Here is a 17,144-nt window from a genome sequence, read left to right as displayed (position 1 = left end):
AACATGATGAATATACATTTCAGAAATGCCAATACATTGCAATAGCTGCACGTGAATGTAGGCATACCAACACACACAGGTAGTCTTGTGACTACCAATTCATAGTATTTCCCTCCCCACCCACCATTTTTTTTTATCCTGTAAAAATAGTACAGCTGCATTACTAATTATTTGGTTATAAAACCAGCAGATATATAAAAAAATACTACAAAGATTATTTATGTAGTTATTTATGTTGTTCTAACCCTTGAGAACATAAATTAAAAATCTGGCTAAATAAATACCTTGGCATTGCATGAAATGTTTATGCTGTTGTAAAGTTTTTTTTCTTTTTTAATATATCAATATATGTGGCAAACCAAAAAGCATGGAATATACTCTGGTTTAGTATTGTTTACACTTTTCAATCTAATGCAGGAATTAAGTATGGCAGGACCAGCAGAGATTAGCTGAGATTAAGTCCAACCCAGACGCTAATAGCCAGTTGAAAATGTGTCACTTGTGAAAAGCTGTCTATTTGCCTTGGGACTGTTTCACTCTTTCACCCTTTCCAGTGAAGAGCAGGTGTTTGGAATTCATGATTGGTAGTTGGGATGAAGGTTTGATTTAATGTGGATATAGTTAAATCTGACCTCTGATTTTATTGCAAAGGGAGAGCTTCCTGCTTTGTCTTACAGCACCCAGCGGCCAATATTTAATTGACTTTCCATTCTAGTAGAATCTGAATCCCGCATTTCTCCCTTACTAAGTAAGATGTTTGTGAAGAAAAAAGGATTTGTTCATGAATTAGCTACCCAATAATTCTCTAAATACTAATTTCTCTAGATAGCTTGGAAGTATGGAAAATAACAGATATACTCTGATAAAAACTGACTAGAGAGATTAGAGAGGTGTGGAAGGGGTCAGTGAGTTCTAAGCTATGATAGCACTACCTATTCATACTGTAGGTGTACTCATAACAACATAGGAAAGATTACAAATGAGAGGAGACCATTTTGACCCATCATGCTGGTTAGGTGTCCAAGGTTGGCTTTGTCCGTTGTCAGCAGATTTCATGAAGGCTGAGTGATAGATAACCACTGACACCCTTACAAAAGAAATATGGTTGTATAGAATTAATAAAATATAACATTAGCCTATATCATTTACAGAAAACTGTGTCAGGGATTAATAGTGTTCATGACCTTTCTCAAAGTGTATTCTTTGATAAAATATTTGGATAAATCAGTCATCTATAATCACAATCCCTGAGCCTAACCATAATCTTACCCACACTAATCGCACATTACCAATTTGGACTTAGTAGTGGCTTTTAATCCCAAAGTGTTCAATTAATCCCAACTTCAGTGTGCACTGCATCCCTTACACTGTACCTTCTCAAATGCTACAGTATGTGCCAGAGTTTTTTCACCCCCCCAAAAAACAAACCACTCCTTGGTCTCAAACCTGTTGCTAAACAAATTACACTCACCTAAAGGATTATTAGGAACACCTGTTCAATTTCTCATTAATGCAATTATCTAACCAACCAATCACATGGCAGTTGCTTCAATGCATTTAGGGGTGTGGTCCTGGTCAAGACAATCTCCTGAACTCCAAACTGAATGTCTGAATGGGAAAGAAAGGTGGTTTAAGCAATTTTGAGCGTGGCATGGTTGTTGGTGCCAGACAGGCCGGTCTGAGTATTTCACAATCTGCTCAGTTACTGGGATTTTCACACACAACCATTTCTAGGGTTTACAAAGAATGGTGTGAATAGGGAAAAACATCCAGTATGCGGCAGTCCTGTGGGCGAAAATGCCTTGTTGATGCTAGAGGTCAGAGGAGAATGGGCCGACTGATTCAAGCTGATAGAAGAGCAACTTTGACTGAAATAACCACTCGTTACAACCGAGGTATGCAGCAAAGCATTTGTGAAGCCACAACACGTACAACCTTGAGGCGGATGGGCTACAACAGCAGAAGACCCCACCGGGTACCACTCATCTCCACTACAAATAGGAAAAAGAGGCTACAATTTGCACAAGCTCACCAAAATTGGGCAGGTGAAGACTGGAAAAATGTTGCCTGGTCTGATGAGTCTCGATTTCTGTTGAGACATTCAGATGGTAGAGTCAGAATTTGGCGTAAACAGAATGAGAACATGGATCCATCATGCCTTGTTACCACTGTGCAGGCTGCTGGTGGTGGTGTAATGGTGTGGGGGATGTTTTCTTGGCACACTTTAGGCCCCTTAGTGCCAATTGGGCATCGTTTAAATGCCACGGCCTACCTGAGCATTGTTTCTGACCATGTCCATCCCTTTATGACCACCATGTACCCATCCTCTGATGGCTAATTCCAGCAGGATAATGCACCATGTCACAAAGGTCGAATCATTTCAAATTGGTTTCTTGAACATGACAATGAGTTCACTGTACTAAACTGGCCCCCACAGTCACCAGATCTCAACCCAATAGAGCATCTTTGGGATGTGGTGGAACGGGAGCTTCGTGCCCTGGATGTGCATCCCACAAATCTCCATCAACTGCAAGATGCTATCCTATCAATATGGGCCAACATTTCTAAAGAATGCTTTCAGCACCTTGTTGAATCAATGCCACGTAGAATTAAGGCAGTTCTGAAGGCGAAAGGGGGTCAAACACAGTATTAGTATGGTGTTCCTAATAATCCTTTAGGTGAGTGTAGAATGACTGGAGTTTAAACCACTAGATGTCCCTCTGTCCCATCAGCTACACTCGGTTGAAAAGTGTATGGGAATGGCCGTAGAAAGATAATTACATGGATCGCAGCTGAGCAGGAACTTGTGAAGGCTTAGTATCTAGGAAAGAAAGAAAGCAAGCATGGCATATTGTTTTAAGAGAGAAAAAATAAAACATAATTGAATCGACAGAACTAGATTGGTTTGGAAACTAAACATCAAAATAATTCAGTATAGTGGGTGTTTTAGCAGGTCAATCAAATTGTTAATTCAAATTCAGGGTTAAATAGTCACATCCGAAGATTTTAAACATAGGTCCTTAAAGGTTTGTGTGTGTGCAAAATATTTAGTTTTGTTTAGATACTTAATTTTAATAGCTTGTCACTGATCTCAAGCAAAGAAATCATTAGAATTCACAGTATTCATTCATTCTTGGACGATCGTTTAATTTAGCCACTAAATACATATTTTACAGTAATTTTCTTGGGTGTATAAACTTTGATTTGCAGTTCAGAATATACTATTGAATCAGTCAATCAATCAATTAAAAACTCACCAGCAGACCAAAATAAAAACATCCTTCATATCCAGTTTATGAAGGATCCAGTTTAGTCGAGGAGGCTTTCTCATTGTCACTTATTAAAAGTGAATACCGATGTCATTTGAAGAAAATGGCAGGGTATATCATGATGCAGTTTTAACAGAAAGATGAACACCCCCTAGGAATCTGTTACACAACACTGGCACAGACCCACTGCTATGCCACAAGTTCATATCTGCAGCCCGCATATCCTTAAATGTCAACTAAATATTATGCATGAAACCATAATTATTCTTTACAAAAAACACTCACTGGTTTGTTATTAGCATCAAGGTTGGGTAGTGTTTGCTTGCTTTATCGCAGTCTGATGCTCTGCCAATTAATGATCGATAGATAAGAGAGTAGTCAGAGACTGAAGTGTCTCTCTGAAGAGTCTCCCAGTGTCTGAACTCTGTATTTGTTATATCACACACAGCATTCATTTTTAACCTGCCTTATTGAAACGTCTTTCTCTCTCGTCCTCTCCATAGAGAATATTATCAGGATTACATGTTTTTTTTTGTTCTATGAGACCATAACACAATATTAAATGCATCTAACTGAAGATTTTTTTTTTCTTTATTGAAAAGTCAGTCATACCCCTATTCACATCTATACTGTGCATAGGAAGAGGGTGAGATGGTTGTTTCTGGTTGCTGTGGAAAAAATTTGGATGTCAAATAAGTAGCTTTCAGGCAGTAATAAGCTAGTTTTTAGTGACACATCAGAAGGCTACTCATGTCTTAATTAATAATTCAAAGTAGAATGCAAAGAAGCACTCTATAATCTTAATCTAAAAAGGGAGTGTTTTTCAAGAAACGCTGTTCTGTTGACTGTAAAATTCCCTAAAGCTCCAACTAGTGGACTAGTCCCCTTTTCCATCCAGAACTCTGCAATTTCCCTCACAGCTCAGTGACACAATGTTTCCCCATAACAACACTGCTAGCAGCAGGGATTAACACTTACAACAGAGACTATTTTAATCTTTAGTGATGAATGATTTCGTTTTTTCCCCTCTGCAGCTATTATTGTGTTGAGTTCCCAGTTGTTGCTGGTTTTAACCAACACCAGAGTTACTAGCAGATGTAGCTGTAGACATTTTTAGATATTTTTGGAACACAAACGTACCTAAAATGAAATGATAACCTCTATTCCTGATGAGATTGAATTCTCATCCATCCTGCATGCTCTTTCACTTATTGATGGTGTATATATACTTTAAGTGTTTAGCATTCTGTACATCAGGAAAGGACAATTCACCTCTCTGTATTAAAAATATACCTCCTATTACTATATTTCTTAGCAGACACCCTTATCCAGGGTGACTTACAAGTGTTACAAGATATCACACTATATTTTACATTTACCCATTTATACAGCTGGGCATTTACTGGAGCAATCTAGTTAAAGTATCTTGCTCAGGGGTATAACAGAAATGCCCCCAGCTGGGATTGGACCCACAACCCTTTGCTTCAGAGCCCTAACCACTACATCTTGCAATGCTAAACATACTACTGTGTCAGAAAGAAGTAATAATTAAAATGATGTATTGTGGTTTACTTCATTATATTATTGTTTTATAATAAAGGGCAGTGTATACTTTTCCAAATTGCCAGACAAAAAATGCAAACTGTGGCGTTTCCACTGCAGGTGGCTTAAGTTACTATATCTATCTCAAATGTTTGCAGGGTTTTCTCCCCACACCAGAGTAACACTTCCAGCTTTGTTACGTGGTGTTTTATACTGTTAATATAGGCCTCTATCATAAAATTCAAATCTAGCAGTACCATGTCGTCCAAAATGTAACCATATAGTACAAAAAGCAACAGCCAAAGTCCAAACCATTAGATATGCCTCCACACCAAAAGCAGCCATTTCAAAAACTTGTTTGGGTAAGAATATTTGATTATATTATATATATTTTTTATTGTAAACATTGCAAACTGTGGACAAAACCAGACCTGTAGACTTTTCTGTACCCAACTTGTTTCATACTGAGAGAGCAGTCAGCTGTACTTCATTCATGCTGAAGCATGTTTATTGATGATCTACAAGGTCTTATAGAAGGGCATGTGTAAAACATGACAACCAGCTGCCGATCCATATTGAAACACTACTGTCTATTGTAGGTGCAGGAACTGTAAGAGGCTAAAGATTGCCTCCTATACTGTAGCATGTGGAGGGGGTACACTTATAGGGAGAGCTGTACATGATTAGTCTTGTTCATCTGTTTTTGTTACTGGGTTATGTTATCTGTCACGTAGTTTGCACAGGTGGGGATAAGTGACTACCGGCAAGGGGTTTTAGGCTTGCACGGTATTCATGCATAGTCTGGGCCTATGAATAGAGAAGCGCAGGGGTCCTTTCGGCAGTCTGCACCCCAAACAGGATTGGAGCCCCTGTATGCGTATTATTTTGTGAGAGGTAATCCCCATTGCAAGTTAGGACTAAATAAATCACAAGCCCAAGTATGTGAGGCTGGCTCTTTCCCGGGTTGCTGCAAACCTTTCGTCTCTTGACAGCATCTCTCTACACAGCACAGAAGTGCCACAACAATCTGTCACTGGCAGTGATACCATTTGATAATAAAAAGCACAGTTGATCACTTTCCACCTTTGGTCTGCTATTGTATGTATTAATGTGAATGAGTGTATACATAATCACTTATGAATGCATGTTTCCAAGATCAACAGAATGGTTTAAGTGAAGGAGATTTACAATATCAGCCCACTTTCCTTTTTTTGTTTTAGACATTGGTCCATTCTTCCTGCTTTTGTCTTCTGACCCTGTGAGAATGAATAGTGTATTAAAGATGACCACTCCAGTCATTCAGTTGTGTAAACTGTATGTCGAAAAGCAACTCGATAGTCCAGGCCCGGGTTATTATATTAAAAAACGCAATAATTTGGATAAGTCAAAAATTGTGCATGAATGCAGGTCCTGATGTATCAACTCGTGCATAAGGCTGTTATTCATACCACAGTATAAAGCAGAGATAAATACAGCCTAACCATTGAAATAATAAAAAACAAATGGTGTACTCAACTCTGAAACTAAATAAGAAAGGCGGAATATTTTCATTCATGCTCTAGGAAACTATAAATGATGACGGAACACAGACTCCAGTTTGGGTTTCAGTACCTTAGTGCTAAAGCAGCTGAGAGATTTTCAGGGCTTTCTATAGGAAGTGTATCTGCAGGAGATGCAGCCTCTGTAGAAAGTGAATTTGTAGGGTGATTGTACAGACAGGAACATGATCCCAATATCATATCTTTAGAGGAGAAAACCTGTGTGCAGTTCTCGCATTATTATTGTAAAATTGCATCTGGTTATCGGTTTCTTCTCCAAATATGCCACTGATGGATAAATAAATCTAATTTCATTATTTCACATTTTCCACACTTGCGCTGATCAAAGTACCATGATGTATAAACGGTAGCATGCATGCAATGAAATTTGGAATGAGGTATTATTGATATATTTCTAATTTAGGAAAGCAGGGGGCCTAGACACTCCAAAAAACATTGGCTGCATACATAATGTGGGAGATTTGGCAGCTATAGAGTGATAGTGAGAAAATTATTAGATGTGTTTTGAAGAATCCATGCAGTCTATGCACTAATTCAATATACATTTGTTGTTAATAAAATTAACAACAGTAAACTAAAATACGTACAACTTAAAATACTGATTTTTCTATAGCTGTGTGGCAGCACAAAACATGTTTAACAGTGAAATCATAAACTGGGGAAGGACCCTAAATAGGAAACAAATCCCAAATCACTTTCTTCCTTCTATAGTGCTTGTCTGTCTCTAAAAGCTAGGCTGGACAGACAGTTGGTGGTGGTGTTTTCCCCACACACACTGGAAGAAGCACCAATGCAACGTGAACTTACAGCAGGTTATGGGCCATGAATTTTTCATGGAATTTTGAGCAGCTGGAAACAAGGTATTAGTTGACTCAGATAAGATCTCTTATGTAATTGAAAATCTATTTGCCTTTTATTGCATGACACCGAGGCTCTCTGTGTGGCAGGCCACCAGTAACACCTGATTCAGCTGTCCCAAAATGCTCTTTGCGCAGCGTATGCAGGAGAACGGGCCATCATCAGAGGCAGCCTCTCGTGAAAACACACTTGCATTATTGGCTTTGCAATCCTGTGGTGCTGGGTCTAGCACATCAGGCCACTGCTTCAACAGTGTTGTGGCTGCCTTGGCTAAAGCCTTGAAATGGGATGAGGGTCCAACATATCAACACAGGAGGGGACCTCTGGTGTTCACAGCGCTCTGCACACACATCTTAGTCACTCTTATTCAAATGACTATTAGACAAGCCTACAGTTGTAAGCTGCAGCCACACCACCACACACAAATATTGTGAGACTGTTCTAGAGTAGTGGTTTTCAATCCTGTCCTGGAGGACCCCCTACCCTGCTGGTATTTGTTCTAACTGAGTGGTCCTCCAGGAAAAGGATTGAGAACCACTGTTCTAGAACACTAAACCCATTCAGCATTTGGAACATTAAAATTATGTATCATTTTGGAAATAAACAAACAAAAACAAAAATCCAGGAAGTTACTAGGTTTGTGTGGCCATTTTACATTTTATTCTACAGTTTCACAAACATACCAAACATATTTAGATATTAGAGACCAAAACAAAACCGTCAAATCTGAAAAATAGATGAATTTAAAAGCCATTTTATCTGCACAACATTCACAATTCTGTTTCAGGTGGCAGTTGTCTGTGGGTGGGGGGGGTTGTTTGTTTTGGTCTGCTTGACTTTCGATCTTGGAGCGCTGTAGTCGTGCCAGTGGAACGGCACTGTACAGCAGACAGAAGCCACACGTGTGCCGGGAATAAGTGTAATCTGCCTTGGTGGGGCACGTGTCTGGATCTGCTCCAGCTCTTTTGGCTGCTTCGATGAAGACGAGATTATATACAAGAGCAGAGCACCGGGGGGTGGGGGGCAGCCCAATTCACCAGCTGCTGCTTTCCCTCAGTGAGGCATTGTTACCAGCCAGTGACACAATTCAACAGAATGGGCTTTCACACAACACTGTAGGTGCGTCTCCCCTTATACTAGGCAACTGCACAGTATTCCTGGGCAACAGTTGTATGCAATATAATACTGTTTCATGTTTTGATAGGGCACACCTCTTGAACTTCAATGAGAAAGGAGCTGGTAAAAATGAGTCAGAGGTTGCCAGGCTTCTTACAAGTCTCTCTTAGCTTCCAAAGTGCAGTTTGAATTATTTGTATTATTATATATATTTTTTCCATTTCAACATGTGTACATTTGAGTAAATCAGTACCAACAACCCCTTTCCACGTATGTATACGCACAATTGACAACAATGTTTTGGTATTCACATAATGAAGATTGAAAATCAAACAGTTGATTCCATATCTCAGTACATTTTTAACAGGTTAATCTAAATGCAACACCAAATTGGTAACAGAATATGTTGAATTTGACCATTGAAGAATACGGGTATTAATTATTTAGAGGAATCTGCAGTCTGTGGCATGCGTTTTAAATGAATCTCCTTATTGGGTTTAATAACAGCCTTTACAGTGAATTATTAAATCCAGGGTTTTTAAGTTGCAGACAATTAGTAGAGTATTGAGAAGTAAAGTTGTAATTTATGTTTACAAAGTATTAGTGGAAACTAAAAAAAAACGGTGCTTGGAAATATACTGTTGGTTGGTAAGTCCCCCATCTTTTTTGTTGTTTTTGTACAGTGAGGGGAAAAAAGTATTTGATCCCCTGCTGATTTTGTACGTTTGCCCACTGACAAAGAAATGATCAGTCTATAATTTTAATGGTAGGTGTATTTTAACAGTGAGAGACAGAATAAAAACAAAAAAATCCAGAAAAACGCATTTCAAAAAAGTTATAAATTGATTTGCATGTTAATGAGGGAAATAAGTATTTGACCCCTTCGACTTAGTACTTGGTGTCAAAACCCTTGTTGGCAATCACAGAGGTCAGACGTTTCTTGTAGTTGGCCACCAGTTTGCACACATCTCAGGAGGGATTTTGTCCCACTCCTCTTTGCAGATCCTCTCCAAGTCATTAAGGTTTCGAGGCTGACGTTTGGCAACTCGAACCTTCAGCTCCCTCCACAGATTTTCTATGGGATTAAGGTCTGAAGACTGGCTAGGCCACTCCAGGATCTTAATGTGCTTCTTCTTGAGCCACTCCTTTGTTGCCTTGGCTGTGTGTTTTGGGTCAATGTCATGCTGGAATACCCATCCACGACCCATTTTCAATGCCCTGGCTGAGGGAAGGAGGTTCTCACCCAAGATTTGATGGTACATGGCCCCGTCCATCGTCCCTTTGATGCGGTGCAGTTGTCCTGTCCCCTTAGCAGAAAAACACCCCCAAAGCATAATGTTTCCACCTCCATGTTTGACGGTGGGGATGGTGTTCTTGGGGTCATTCCTCCTCCTCCAAACACGGCGAGTTGAGTTGATGCCAAAGAGCTCGATTTTGGTCTCATCTGACCACACTTTCACCCAGTTCTCCTCTGAATCATTCAGATGTTCATTGGAAAACTTCAGATGGACCTGTACATGTGCTTTCTTGAGCAGGGGGACCTTGCAGGCGCTGCAGGATTTCAGTCCTTCACAATGTAGTGTGTTACCAATTGTTTTCTTGGTGACTATGGTCCCAGCTGCCATGAGATCATTAACAAGATCCTCCCGTGTAGTTCTAGGCTGATTCCTCACCGTTCTCATGATCATTGAAACTCCACGAGGTGAGATCTTGCATGGAGCCCCAGACCGAGGGAGACTGACAGTTATTTTGTGTTTCTTCCATTTGCGAATAATCGCACCAACTGTTGTCACCTTCTCATCAAGCTGCTTGGCGATGGTCTTGTAGCCCATTCCAGCCTTGTGTAGGTCTACAATCTTGTCCCTGACATCCTTGGACAGCTCTTTGGTCTTGGCCATGGTGGAGAGTTTGGAATCTGATTGATTGATTGCTTCTGTGGACAGGTGTCTTTTATACAGGTAACGAGCTGAGATTAGGAGCACTCCCTTTAAGAGAGTGCTCCTAATCTCAGCTCATTACCTGTATAAAAGACACCTGGGAGCCAGAAATCTTGCTGATTGATAGGGGATCAAATACTTATTTCACTCACTGTAACTATTCAGTATAATAATAATAATAATAATAATAATAATAATAATAATAATAATAATAATATATATATTAGCAGATGCCATTATCCAGGGCTACTTACAATTGTTACATATCACATTATTTTTACTTACAACTACCCATTTATACAGCTGGGTTTTTACTGGAGCACAGTGTCCCCTTGCTGTGATTATTTCTGAATTGTAACACTCCATCATCATAATTCTAATCTGTTTGGAAGCAAAAGCATTACAGAGTTGAAACGCTAACTTTGTTTCATTACCAAACATCATTCTTAAAGTGAAAAACTTAACTGACATTTATGTGACAATTCATTAAAAGCAAAAACAAAAGATAAACCCTGTTAATCTGTTCTCGGGCAATTAGATAGTTTGAGAAATTAACACCTTTTAAAGCATTTATTCTCTTCAGTACTGCAAATATGACCTATGAATACTGAGTTGCTTATTGTGTGGTATCTGGTAAATACTGACTACCTGAAATGTGCCTTCACACAGTTGTCAGCACTGAGGTTTTGAATCTGTCATGCAGTAAAGGAGAGTGATTATTAACCATCAGGGATATATAAAAAGCATTAGGATTAATATGCCTTTTAAGGGCAGGGCTATTAACATCAGCTGCTCAAGCAATCTTTATAATAGGCTCCAAGAGGTGGTTTGTTGACATAATATTGGAGATGATATTTGACCATATTCCTAAATTGAATTTCAGCTTTCAAAGGATGCAGTATAGATATAAAAGCACTCTTTCAGGTTGCATGTCCTAGAGATCCAAGTCAATTATGTGAGTACATCATAAGTTTAGAAAAGCAGTTGAGACAGATCATGTTTTTTTTTATATAAATTATTCAAAATTGAACTCCGGGACTGACAGGGGATGTTAAAAACCATATAGACTGTTTTATAGTGCAGAATTAGTAAACTTTTTGTGTAATATATTTCTCTCACACACACAAAGATTCTGTATTTCGAGACTTTGTAATGTAATCACAAGATCCAGAGTAGTCTCAGCTGCTTCTTCTACAGTTAGCTGGAAAGGTAAGCCCCAGAAGGGATTGCCATAATGAAGTCATCAAATATTGAAGTCCTTATTCACATGTTTATCCTATGCAAAGGTTACATATAGCGCACGAAAAGAATGGAAATTCATGTACAGAATAAAATTATGGTAAATACTTTTCTGATCATAAGTCTCTCTAGACTTTTCTTTATTAATTTCTGAGAAATTGTGTAGGTAGCTATAGTTATGTCACCTAAGTATTATATATTTTTATGTTCCACAGATTAAGATTTTTATATTGAATTATTGTTGATACGGCTGGGCGATATATTGAGTTTTTGCGATATACTCGATATATATTTTTTTTTGCAAAATGCAAAATGTTTATCGCGAGTTTTGAGTTTTTGTAATTTGTATGCAGGTATGTATAACTGCAGACCCGGAAACCATGGAATGTGGGAGGAGTAACTGTAATTGTTTCATGCAGCCAGTCACTTGCAGAAGACACTCATCAGTTATTTCTTATTCGGCCAATCGCCTTCTTCATTTATTAAAGTAAGGCAGGAGAAGAAATGAAGAGGTGGGAGCAAATGTGTCTCTGTGGTGTATTACTATCGAATAATTTGTGCTTATGTTAGTAAATTTATATTTTTGAGGTCCTTAATCAGGAGATTCAACAGCTTATAAAGTTGCATGTTTATTTTACAAACAGATGGGTTCGTGGAGTTACATTTTTGAATGTTACACTCGCTATATTAAGATTTTTTTAAAGCAATGGAAGCGAATGTAATAGTAAGTAATAGTTACCTAGTTTTAATGAAATGTTTGAATTACATACTAAAAACATATGTGAATACGGATTTATATATATACACACACACACACATCCGGTTTCCCACAGCTCTATTGAAGCTAAGCGGCCCAAACGTGTGTGCTATTTTCTTATTTATTTAATATACTCAGGTTTTTAATATAAGTCAGGTAAAAAAATAATTATAAAATATATATAATATATTATTTACCATGCCAGTCTGACGTGATATTTGTTAGTTTTGCATATTTCATGATTAAAGTCTTTTATTGCATTTTGCATTTAGGGTCCGTTTCTCGTAGTCTTATATTTTAAAAGCTCCCTCAATTATTTTGGTCACCACTATGCAAATGTTACGATTAAAACAACAAACAAAGCTTTTTTTTCTTCTGGATTGTGACTCGTCAGTGTCCGTTTCCTTTGAGAACGGCCTGTTCCACAAGCTGCCATCTTTCACTGCAAGGGGGGTGTGGGATGTGGGAGTAGGTGGTGGTCGGGGCTGGGAGGGACGCAAGCCATGGAGCAACACATGCTTTCCAACATTGTAGTACTGGGCCTGCTGGCTGAGGAAGGAGGCCGATGCCCCATGCCCCAGTCGCATAATCCGATTTCAATCAACTCACACTAATCACTAGTGATAGTTGCAAAATTTAGCCTGGATCTGCTTAGGTAATCTAGATTGACATGAGGTAAAAGCAAAAGGACAGAAGGGCAGAGAGGGAGGGATAGATGGAGAGAGAGAGGGAGGGATAGAGAGAGAGTACACACACACACGCACACACACGGGCAGGGAAACGGATTTCTGGTCCCACTGCTCTTCCTTCCCAGTGGTTTTTCTTTGCCTCCTACTCAAATGTAATTGGTTGTTAGGTTACCTGTCTTTCATTAGGCAACAGGTGCTGTGTGTAACAGGCAGCAGGCAAGAACAGGGACCAACACAAAAAAAACAATAAGATATTAATAAAATAAAGGAACATCAACAGCAGCGGCAAGGGAGGGAGTCTACATAGGAGTGAACAGCACACAGAGATACCTGTTTGGATTTATTATTTCAGTTTAGTCAGGAGCTGCTTTTGACTGGCTGGTTGTTGCGCTGTCTTCATGGTTAGGCTGCTGGAGATTGCGATCTGATCTGAGCCTGTGAGCCGCAACAGGCCACCTGCTGCCAGTTGCAGGTCCTCAAGGTCCTCCCAATGCTATTCCCTTTGGTATTTATGTCTTAATGCTCTCGTAAGCCCAGCCTCAAAGCTTTCATTAAAGCTTGGTGAGTGATTGGGTACTGCTTCGGCACGGCAGGAGGGTCACAGCTAATGTGACGTTGCATATTCATACAGATTGTGAATACATAATCCTCTGGTGCGAGAAGGACGGAAGGAAGCAAGGGAAAAGAAGAGTAAGAAGACAGAAAAAGAAGAAGATGCAACTTTTGGTTTCTTCTGCCAAGGTCGACTTGCACCGGGGAAAACGCTGTGCCGTTTTCGCTCTGTTTTTGTGCCGTTGCTTGCAGTTTTAATTGGATGTCTGGCACGCCAAGCAGATGTTGGTGTTATTTCAGGATTTGGATTTGAATGTTAGTGCTGAAACTAATGGCTCAACTGGCTAGCGTGTCGCCTGATACCTACCCTGCACTTACCTGCCTGAGGAAGACGCTGCACGGATTTTGGTGAAGTCTTGAGAAGCGGATACTCCCTTCCATGCTGGTCGGGCTGTTCTTGGTTATTCTAACGCCGCATGTTGCCATGCTTAAAACGCCCAAGAGTAAAAATGTCTCCTGGGTAAGTACGGGTATCTGGTTTGACATTGGTGTAGGGGGGAATCTCAAGTGTTTCCTTTTGCTGCTCTGCTACTTGCTTCCTTTCAAGACCTCTATTTTCATAATCGCCTGTATGTTGACTTTGTAGGATGCTTTCTGTAATCCTCCAGTTAGTTAAAACTGTGACAAGAGGTGTTGGTCTATTTCTCCATGTTTAAAAAGTTGATCTGTTAAATGGAAGGAAAGGACAAGTGTCTAACAGCTGAGTTGTGTAAGATGTGAATTGTGACTAGAGAAGTGCTCTTCAAGTGGTTGGTGTTCTTTGACTAGTTTGACTTTGACACAACATTGCACATGTTCAAAATCAAAACAGTCAAAATGTCTAATCGGCCGACAACAGCAATGTGCTGTTTGTTTATTTGACTGATCAAAAATATAATTTCATGTTTCAGTTGTATATCTGTTTAGTGTTCAGTGTGGCCCAGAGTATTAAGGTTGTACTCTGAAGTTCCATACATATGACTATTGGTATACATTTGTTGTTTTACTCTAGAATACTATAAATACTTAAAGTAATCGTTTGATTTGTGTTTTCTTTCAATGCAGATGATAATGACACTTCAAAAATCCCAACAACATTATGTAATAATATATATGAATGAACAGATTAAGACTTGCAAAAGTAACACTACATGTTACCTTGATTTTATGTTGTCTTATTTAAGCTTAAAAAATAAAATTTTATAACAAACCGTCCATAGCATTTAGCCTTGAATTAAGTAGGTCTCATGTAAGGCCTTACATGAAGTAAAAAAACGTTATATTTTAAAGATTTTGCCCAAGTATTTGGTCATTTTATAGTGTAGTTTTTGATTTTCTTTTGGTTGACATTTCTTGTAAACGGTAGCAGTGTTAATAAATGGTGTGATCTCGGAGTCTGGAACCTTAGACATGGAGAGTCATTGTTCTGCAGATTAAATCGTTAGTGGACACCTGAAACACGTTAACTTGAACCAATTCATCACAATCGTTAGTTCAGTCTAGTCAAGTTGAACTCGGCCAAAATAAAGAGGAGGATATACTTGGTTTGATGGTGAAAGCTGTACATTTCAGCGCAGACGCAAATATTCCAGTGGATCCCCTAACACACTGGTTATTAATATCAGAGCAAGGCTTAGAATAACATAGTGAGATTTAGAAATTATGTAACTATTACATACCTACTTTATAAAATTTATCCTCATCCCTAAGAGCAAATATGCCAAAAGGTATTTTTTCCCCCCTGTTCAAATATGAAAGTGATGGAATAGTTTTTAAATCCCCTCTGTATCAGTTCTGTCCAGGTAATATAGTGTACAACTGTGTAATGAAGATTGATATTGGAGTATCAGGTGAACTTACTCAATTTGAATTGGATATGGCTTCCTGCTTTGTGTGGATTGTATCTCAAGCAGCTTCTGTCTCTTTTGATATATTTCCAGTCTTGTTTTTCTTGTCTTTGGGACCTCATTCAATATTATTTTATGAAACTCTTAGGTGGTATACATAGGCAGAGAGACAGATCTGTAATAGTTTTATGTCAGGCATAGAATAAAAGTTGAATATAGTCAAATGTATCTTGAAGTTACTTGTTTCACAATACAGCAGACAAGAATGGTAACATTTATACCCAGAGTGTGAAAGTGCTTTGAGATAGTTGAACAGTTCCTCAATATGTTCTGCAGATAGTGTACATTTTCCTTTTTCCCCCGCTTTTCTTTTCCCTGTTTTGCTACGTCTCCCAAAAATGAGGCCAGGTTTCATTCCAGAGTCCCATATTATGCCTGATTGGCAATAAGAAGCTTACAGCAAGATTTGAACTACATTCCTGTGGTTCCTGCTTGGCATGGGGAGGTCTTAGTGACTGTGTGGTTTCTCGAGCCAGGTCATCAGTGAATGTTCGCTAAAAACAGATGGAGTCCAGAGATTAGAAAGCAGCTCCTCTCATATTAATCAGCAGCCAGGACTCTTCCACCCATTTCCAACAGTCCGTCTCCTCACTGGCACGGCCCAACAGCCACGTTTGCATTAGGTAAATTAAATGGTGAGCCAATTACTCTTTACAGTAAGTTTCCATATCTACCAAACCATAGCCAGTCTGGTTAGTTGAGGTACAGTCAAGATTAAAATCAATTTGAGGATTAAGGCATTTTCCCTTCAAAGCAGTTTTAGCCTGTTTAATGTTAAGTTTTATTGTGATGTGCATCTTGTGCATTTAATTCTTATTTTTTGTCAATCCTGATTTCAAGTATAACATTGGGTTGAAATCAATGGTTGCATTGCTAGTTTGTGTCCCAGGAGATTCCTGTCTGTATCTATACAGAGATTTCCTCTGCACGCACACCTCCTGTTGCCAGTTAGTGACCGCTCTTAAGAAGGAAGGAAGAAGCTTGCGTTGGTTCATGTGGTCCATTCTGTGCTCTCTGTGCTTGGTCAGTTAGCTAATTTAGGGGAACACCCAGCCACATGACAGACCTAGGGAAGGCCTTCCTTATAGTTTAGTTTGGTTTGGTTTGCACTTGTATAGTTCAGTATGGGCAAAGTGATTTCTGTGGAGTACCAGTCGAAAGGTTACACCCCATCACTGTTTTAATTCAGTTATTTGTAAGCCATATTCTATGTTTCACAGTTTGTCGTGTAACATAAGAAGAACACTTTTTAAATCTAATGTGTATATACACTGATCAGCCATAACATTATGAGCACTGACAGGTGAAGTGAATAACACTGATAATCTCGTTATCATGGCACCTGTCAGTGGGTGGGATATATTAGGCAGCAAGTGAACATTTTGTCCTCAACGTTGATGTGTTAGAAGCAGGAAAAATGGGCAAGCGTAAGGATCTGAGCGACTTTGACAAGGGCCAAATTGCAATGGCTAGACGACTGGGTCAGAGCATCTCCAAAACTGCAGCTCTTGTGGGGTGTTCCCGGTCTGTAGTGGTCAGTACCTATCAGAAGTGGTCCAAGGAAGGAAAAGTGGTGAACCGGTGACAGGGCCACGGGCGGCCAAGGCTCATTGATGCACGTGGGGAGCGAAGGCTGGCCCGTGTGGTCCGATCCAACAGACGAGCTACTGTAGCTCAAAT

The 17,144-nt window shown here is 39.3% G+C and overlaps 1 protein-coding gene across 3 annotated transcripts in view; it reads left to right on the top strand.

Moving 5' to 3' along the window:
- LOC136770378 (voltage-dependent L-type calcium channel subunit beta-2) overlaps positions 1-17,144 on the top strand; it is a 125,722-nt gene that overhangs the window by 38,320 nt on the left and 70,258 nt on the right. Inside the window, exon 1 of one of the 3 annotated variants that reach the window (XM_066723392.1) lies at positions 13,653-14,038. The exons of the other annotated variants lie outside the window; for them this stretch is intronic. Within the exon in view, the coding sequence (XP_066579489.1) occupies positions 13,958-14,038 (81 nt within the window). The 5' untranslated portion in view covers positions 13,653-13,957. Of the gene's footprint in view, positions 1-13,652; positions 14,039-17,144 lie in introns of those variants that run through there. 3 annotated transcript variants of the gene reach the window in all.

This window comes from Amia ocellicauda, chromosome 2 (assembly GCF_036373705.1).
Source record: "Amia ocellicauda isolate fAmiCal2 chromosome 2, fAmiCal2.hap1, whole genome shotgun sequence".
Lineage (NCBI taxonomy): Eukaryota > Metazoa > Chordata > Actinopteri > Amiiformes > Amiidae > Amia > Amia ocellicauda.
This window is presented reverse-complemented; position numbering and strand designations above follow the sequence as displayed.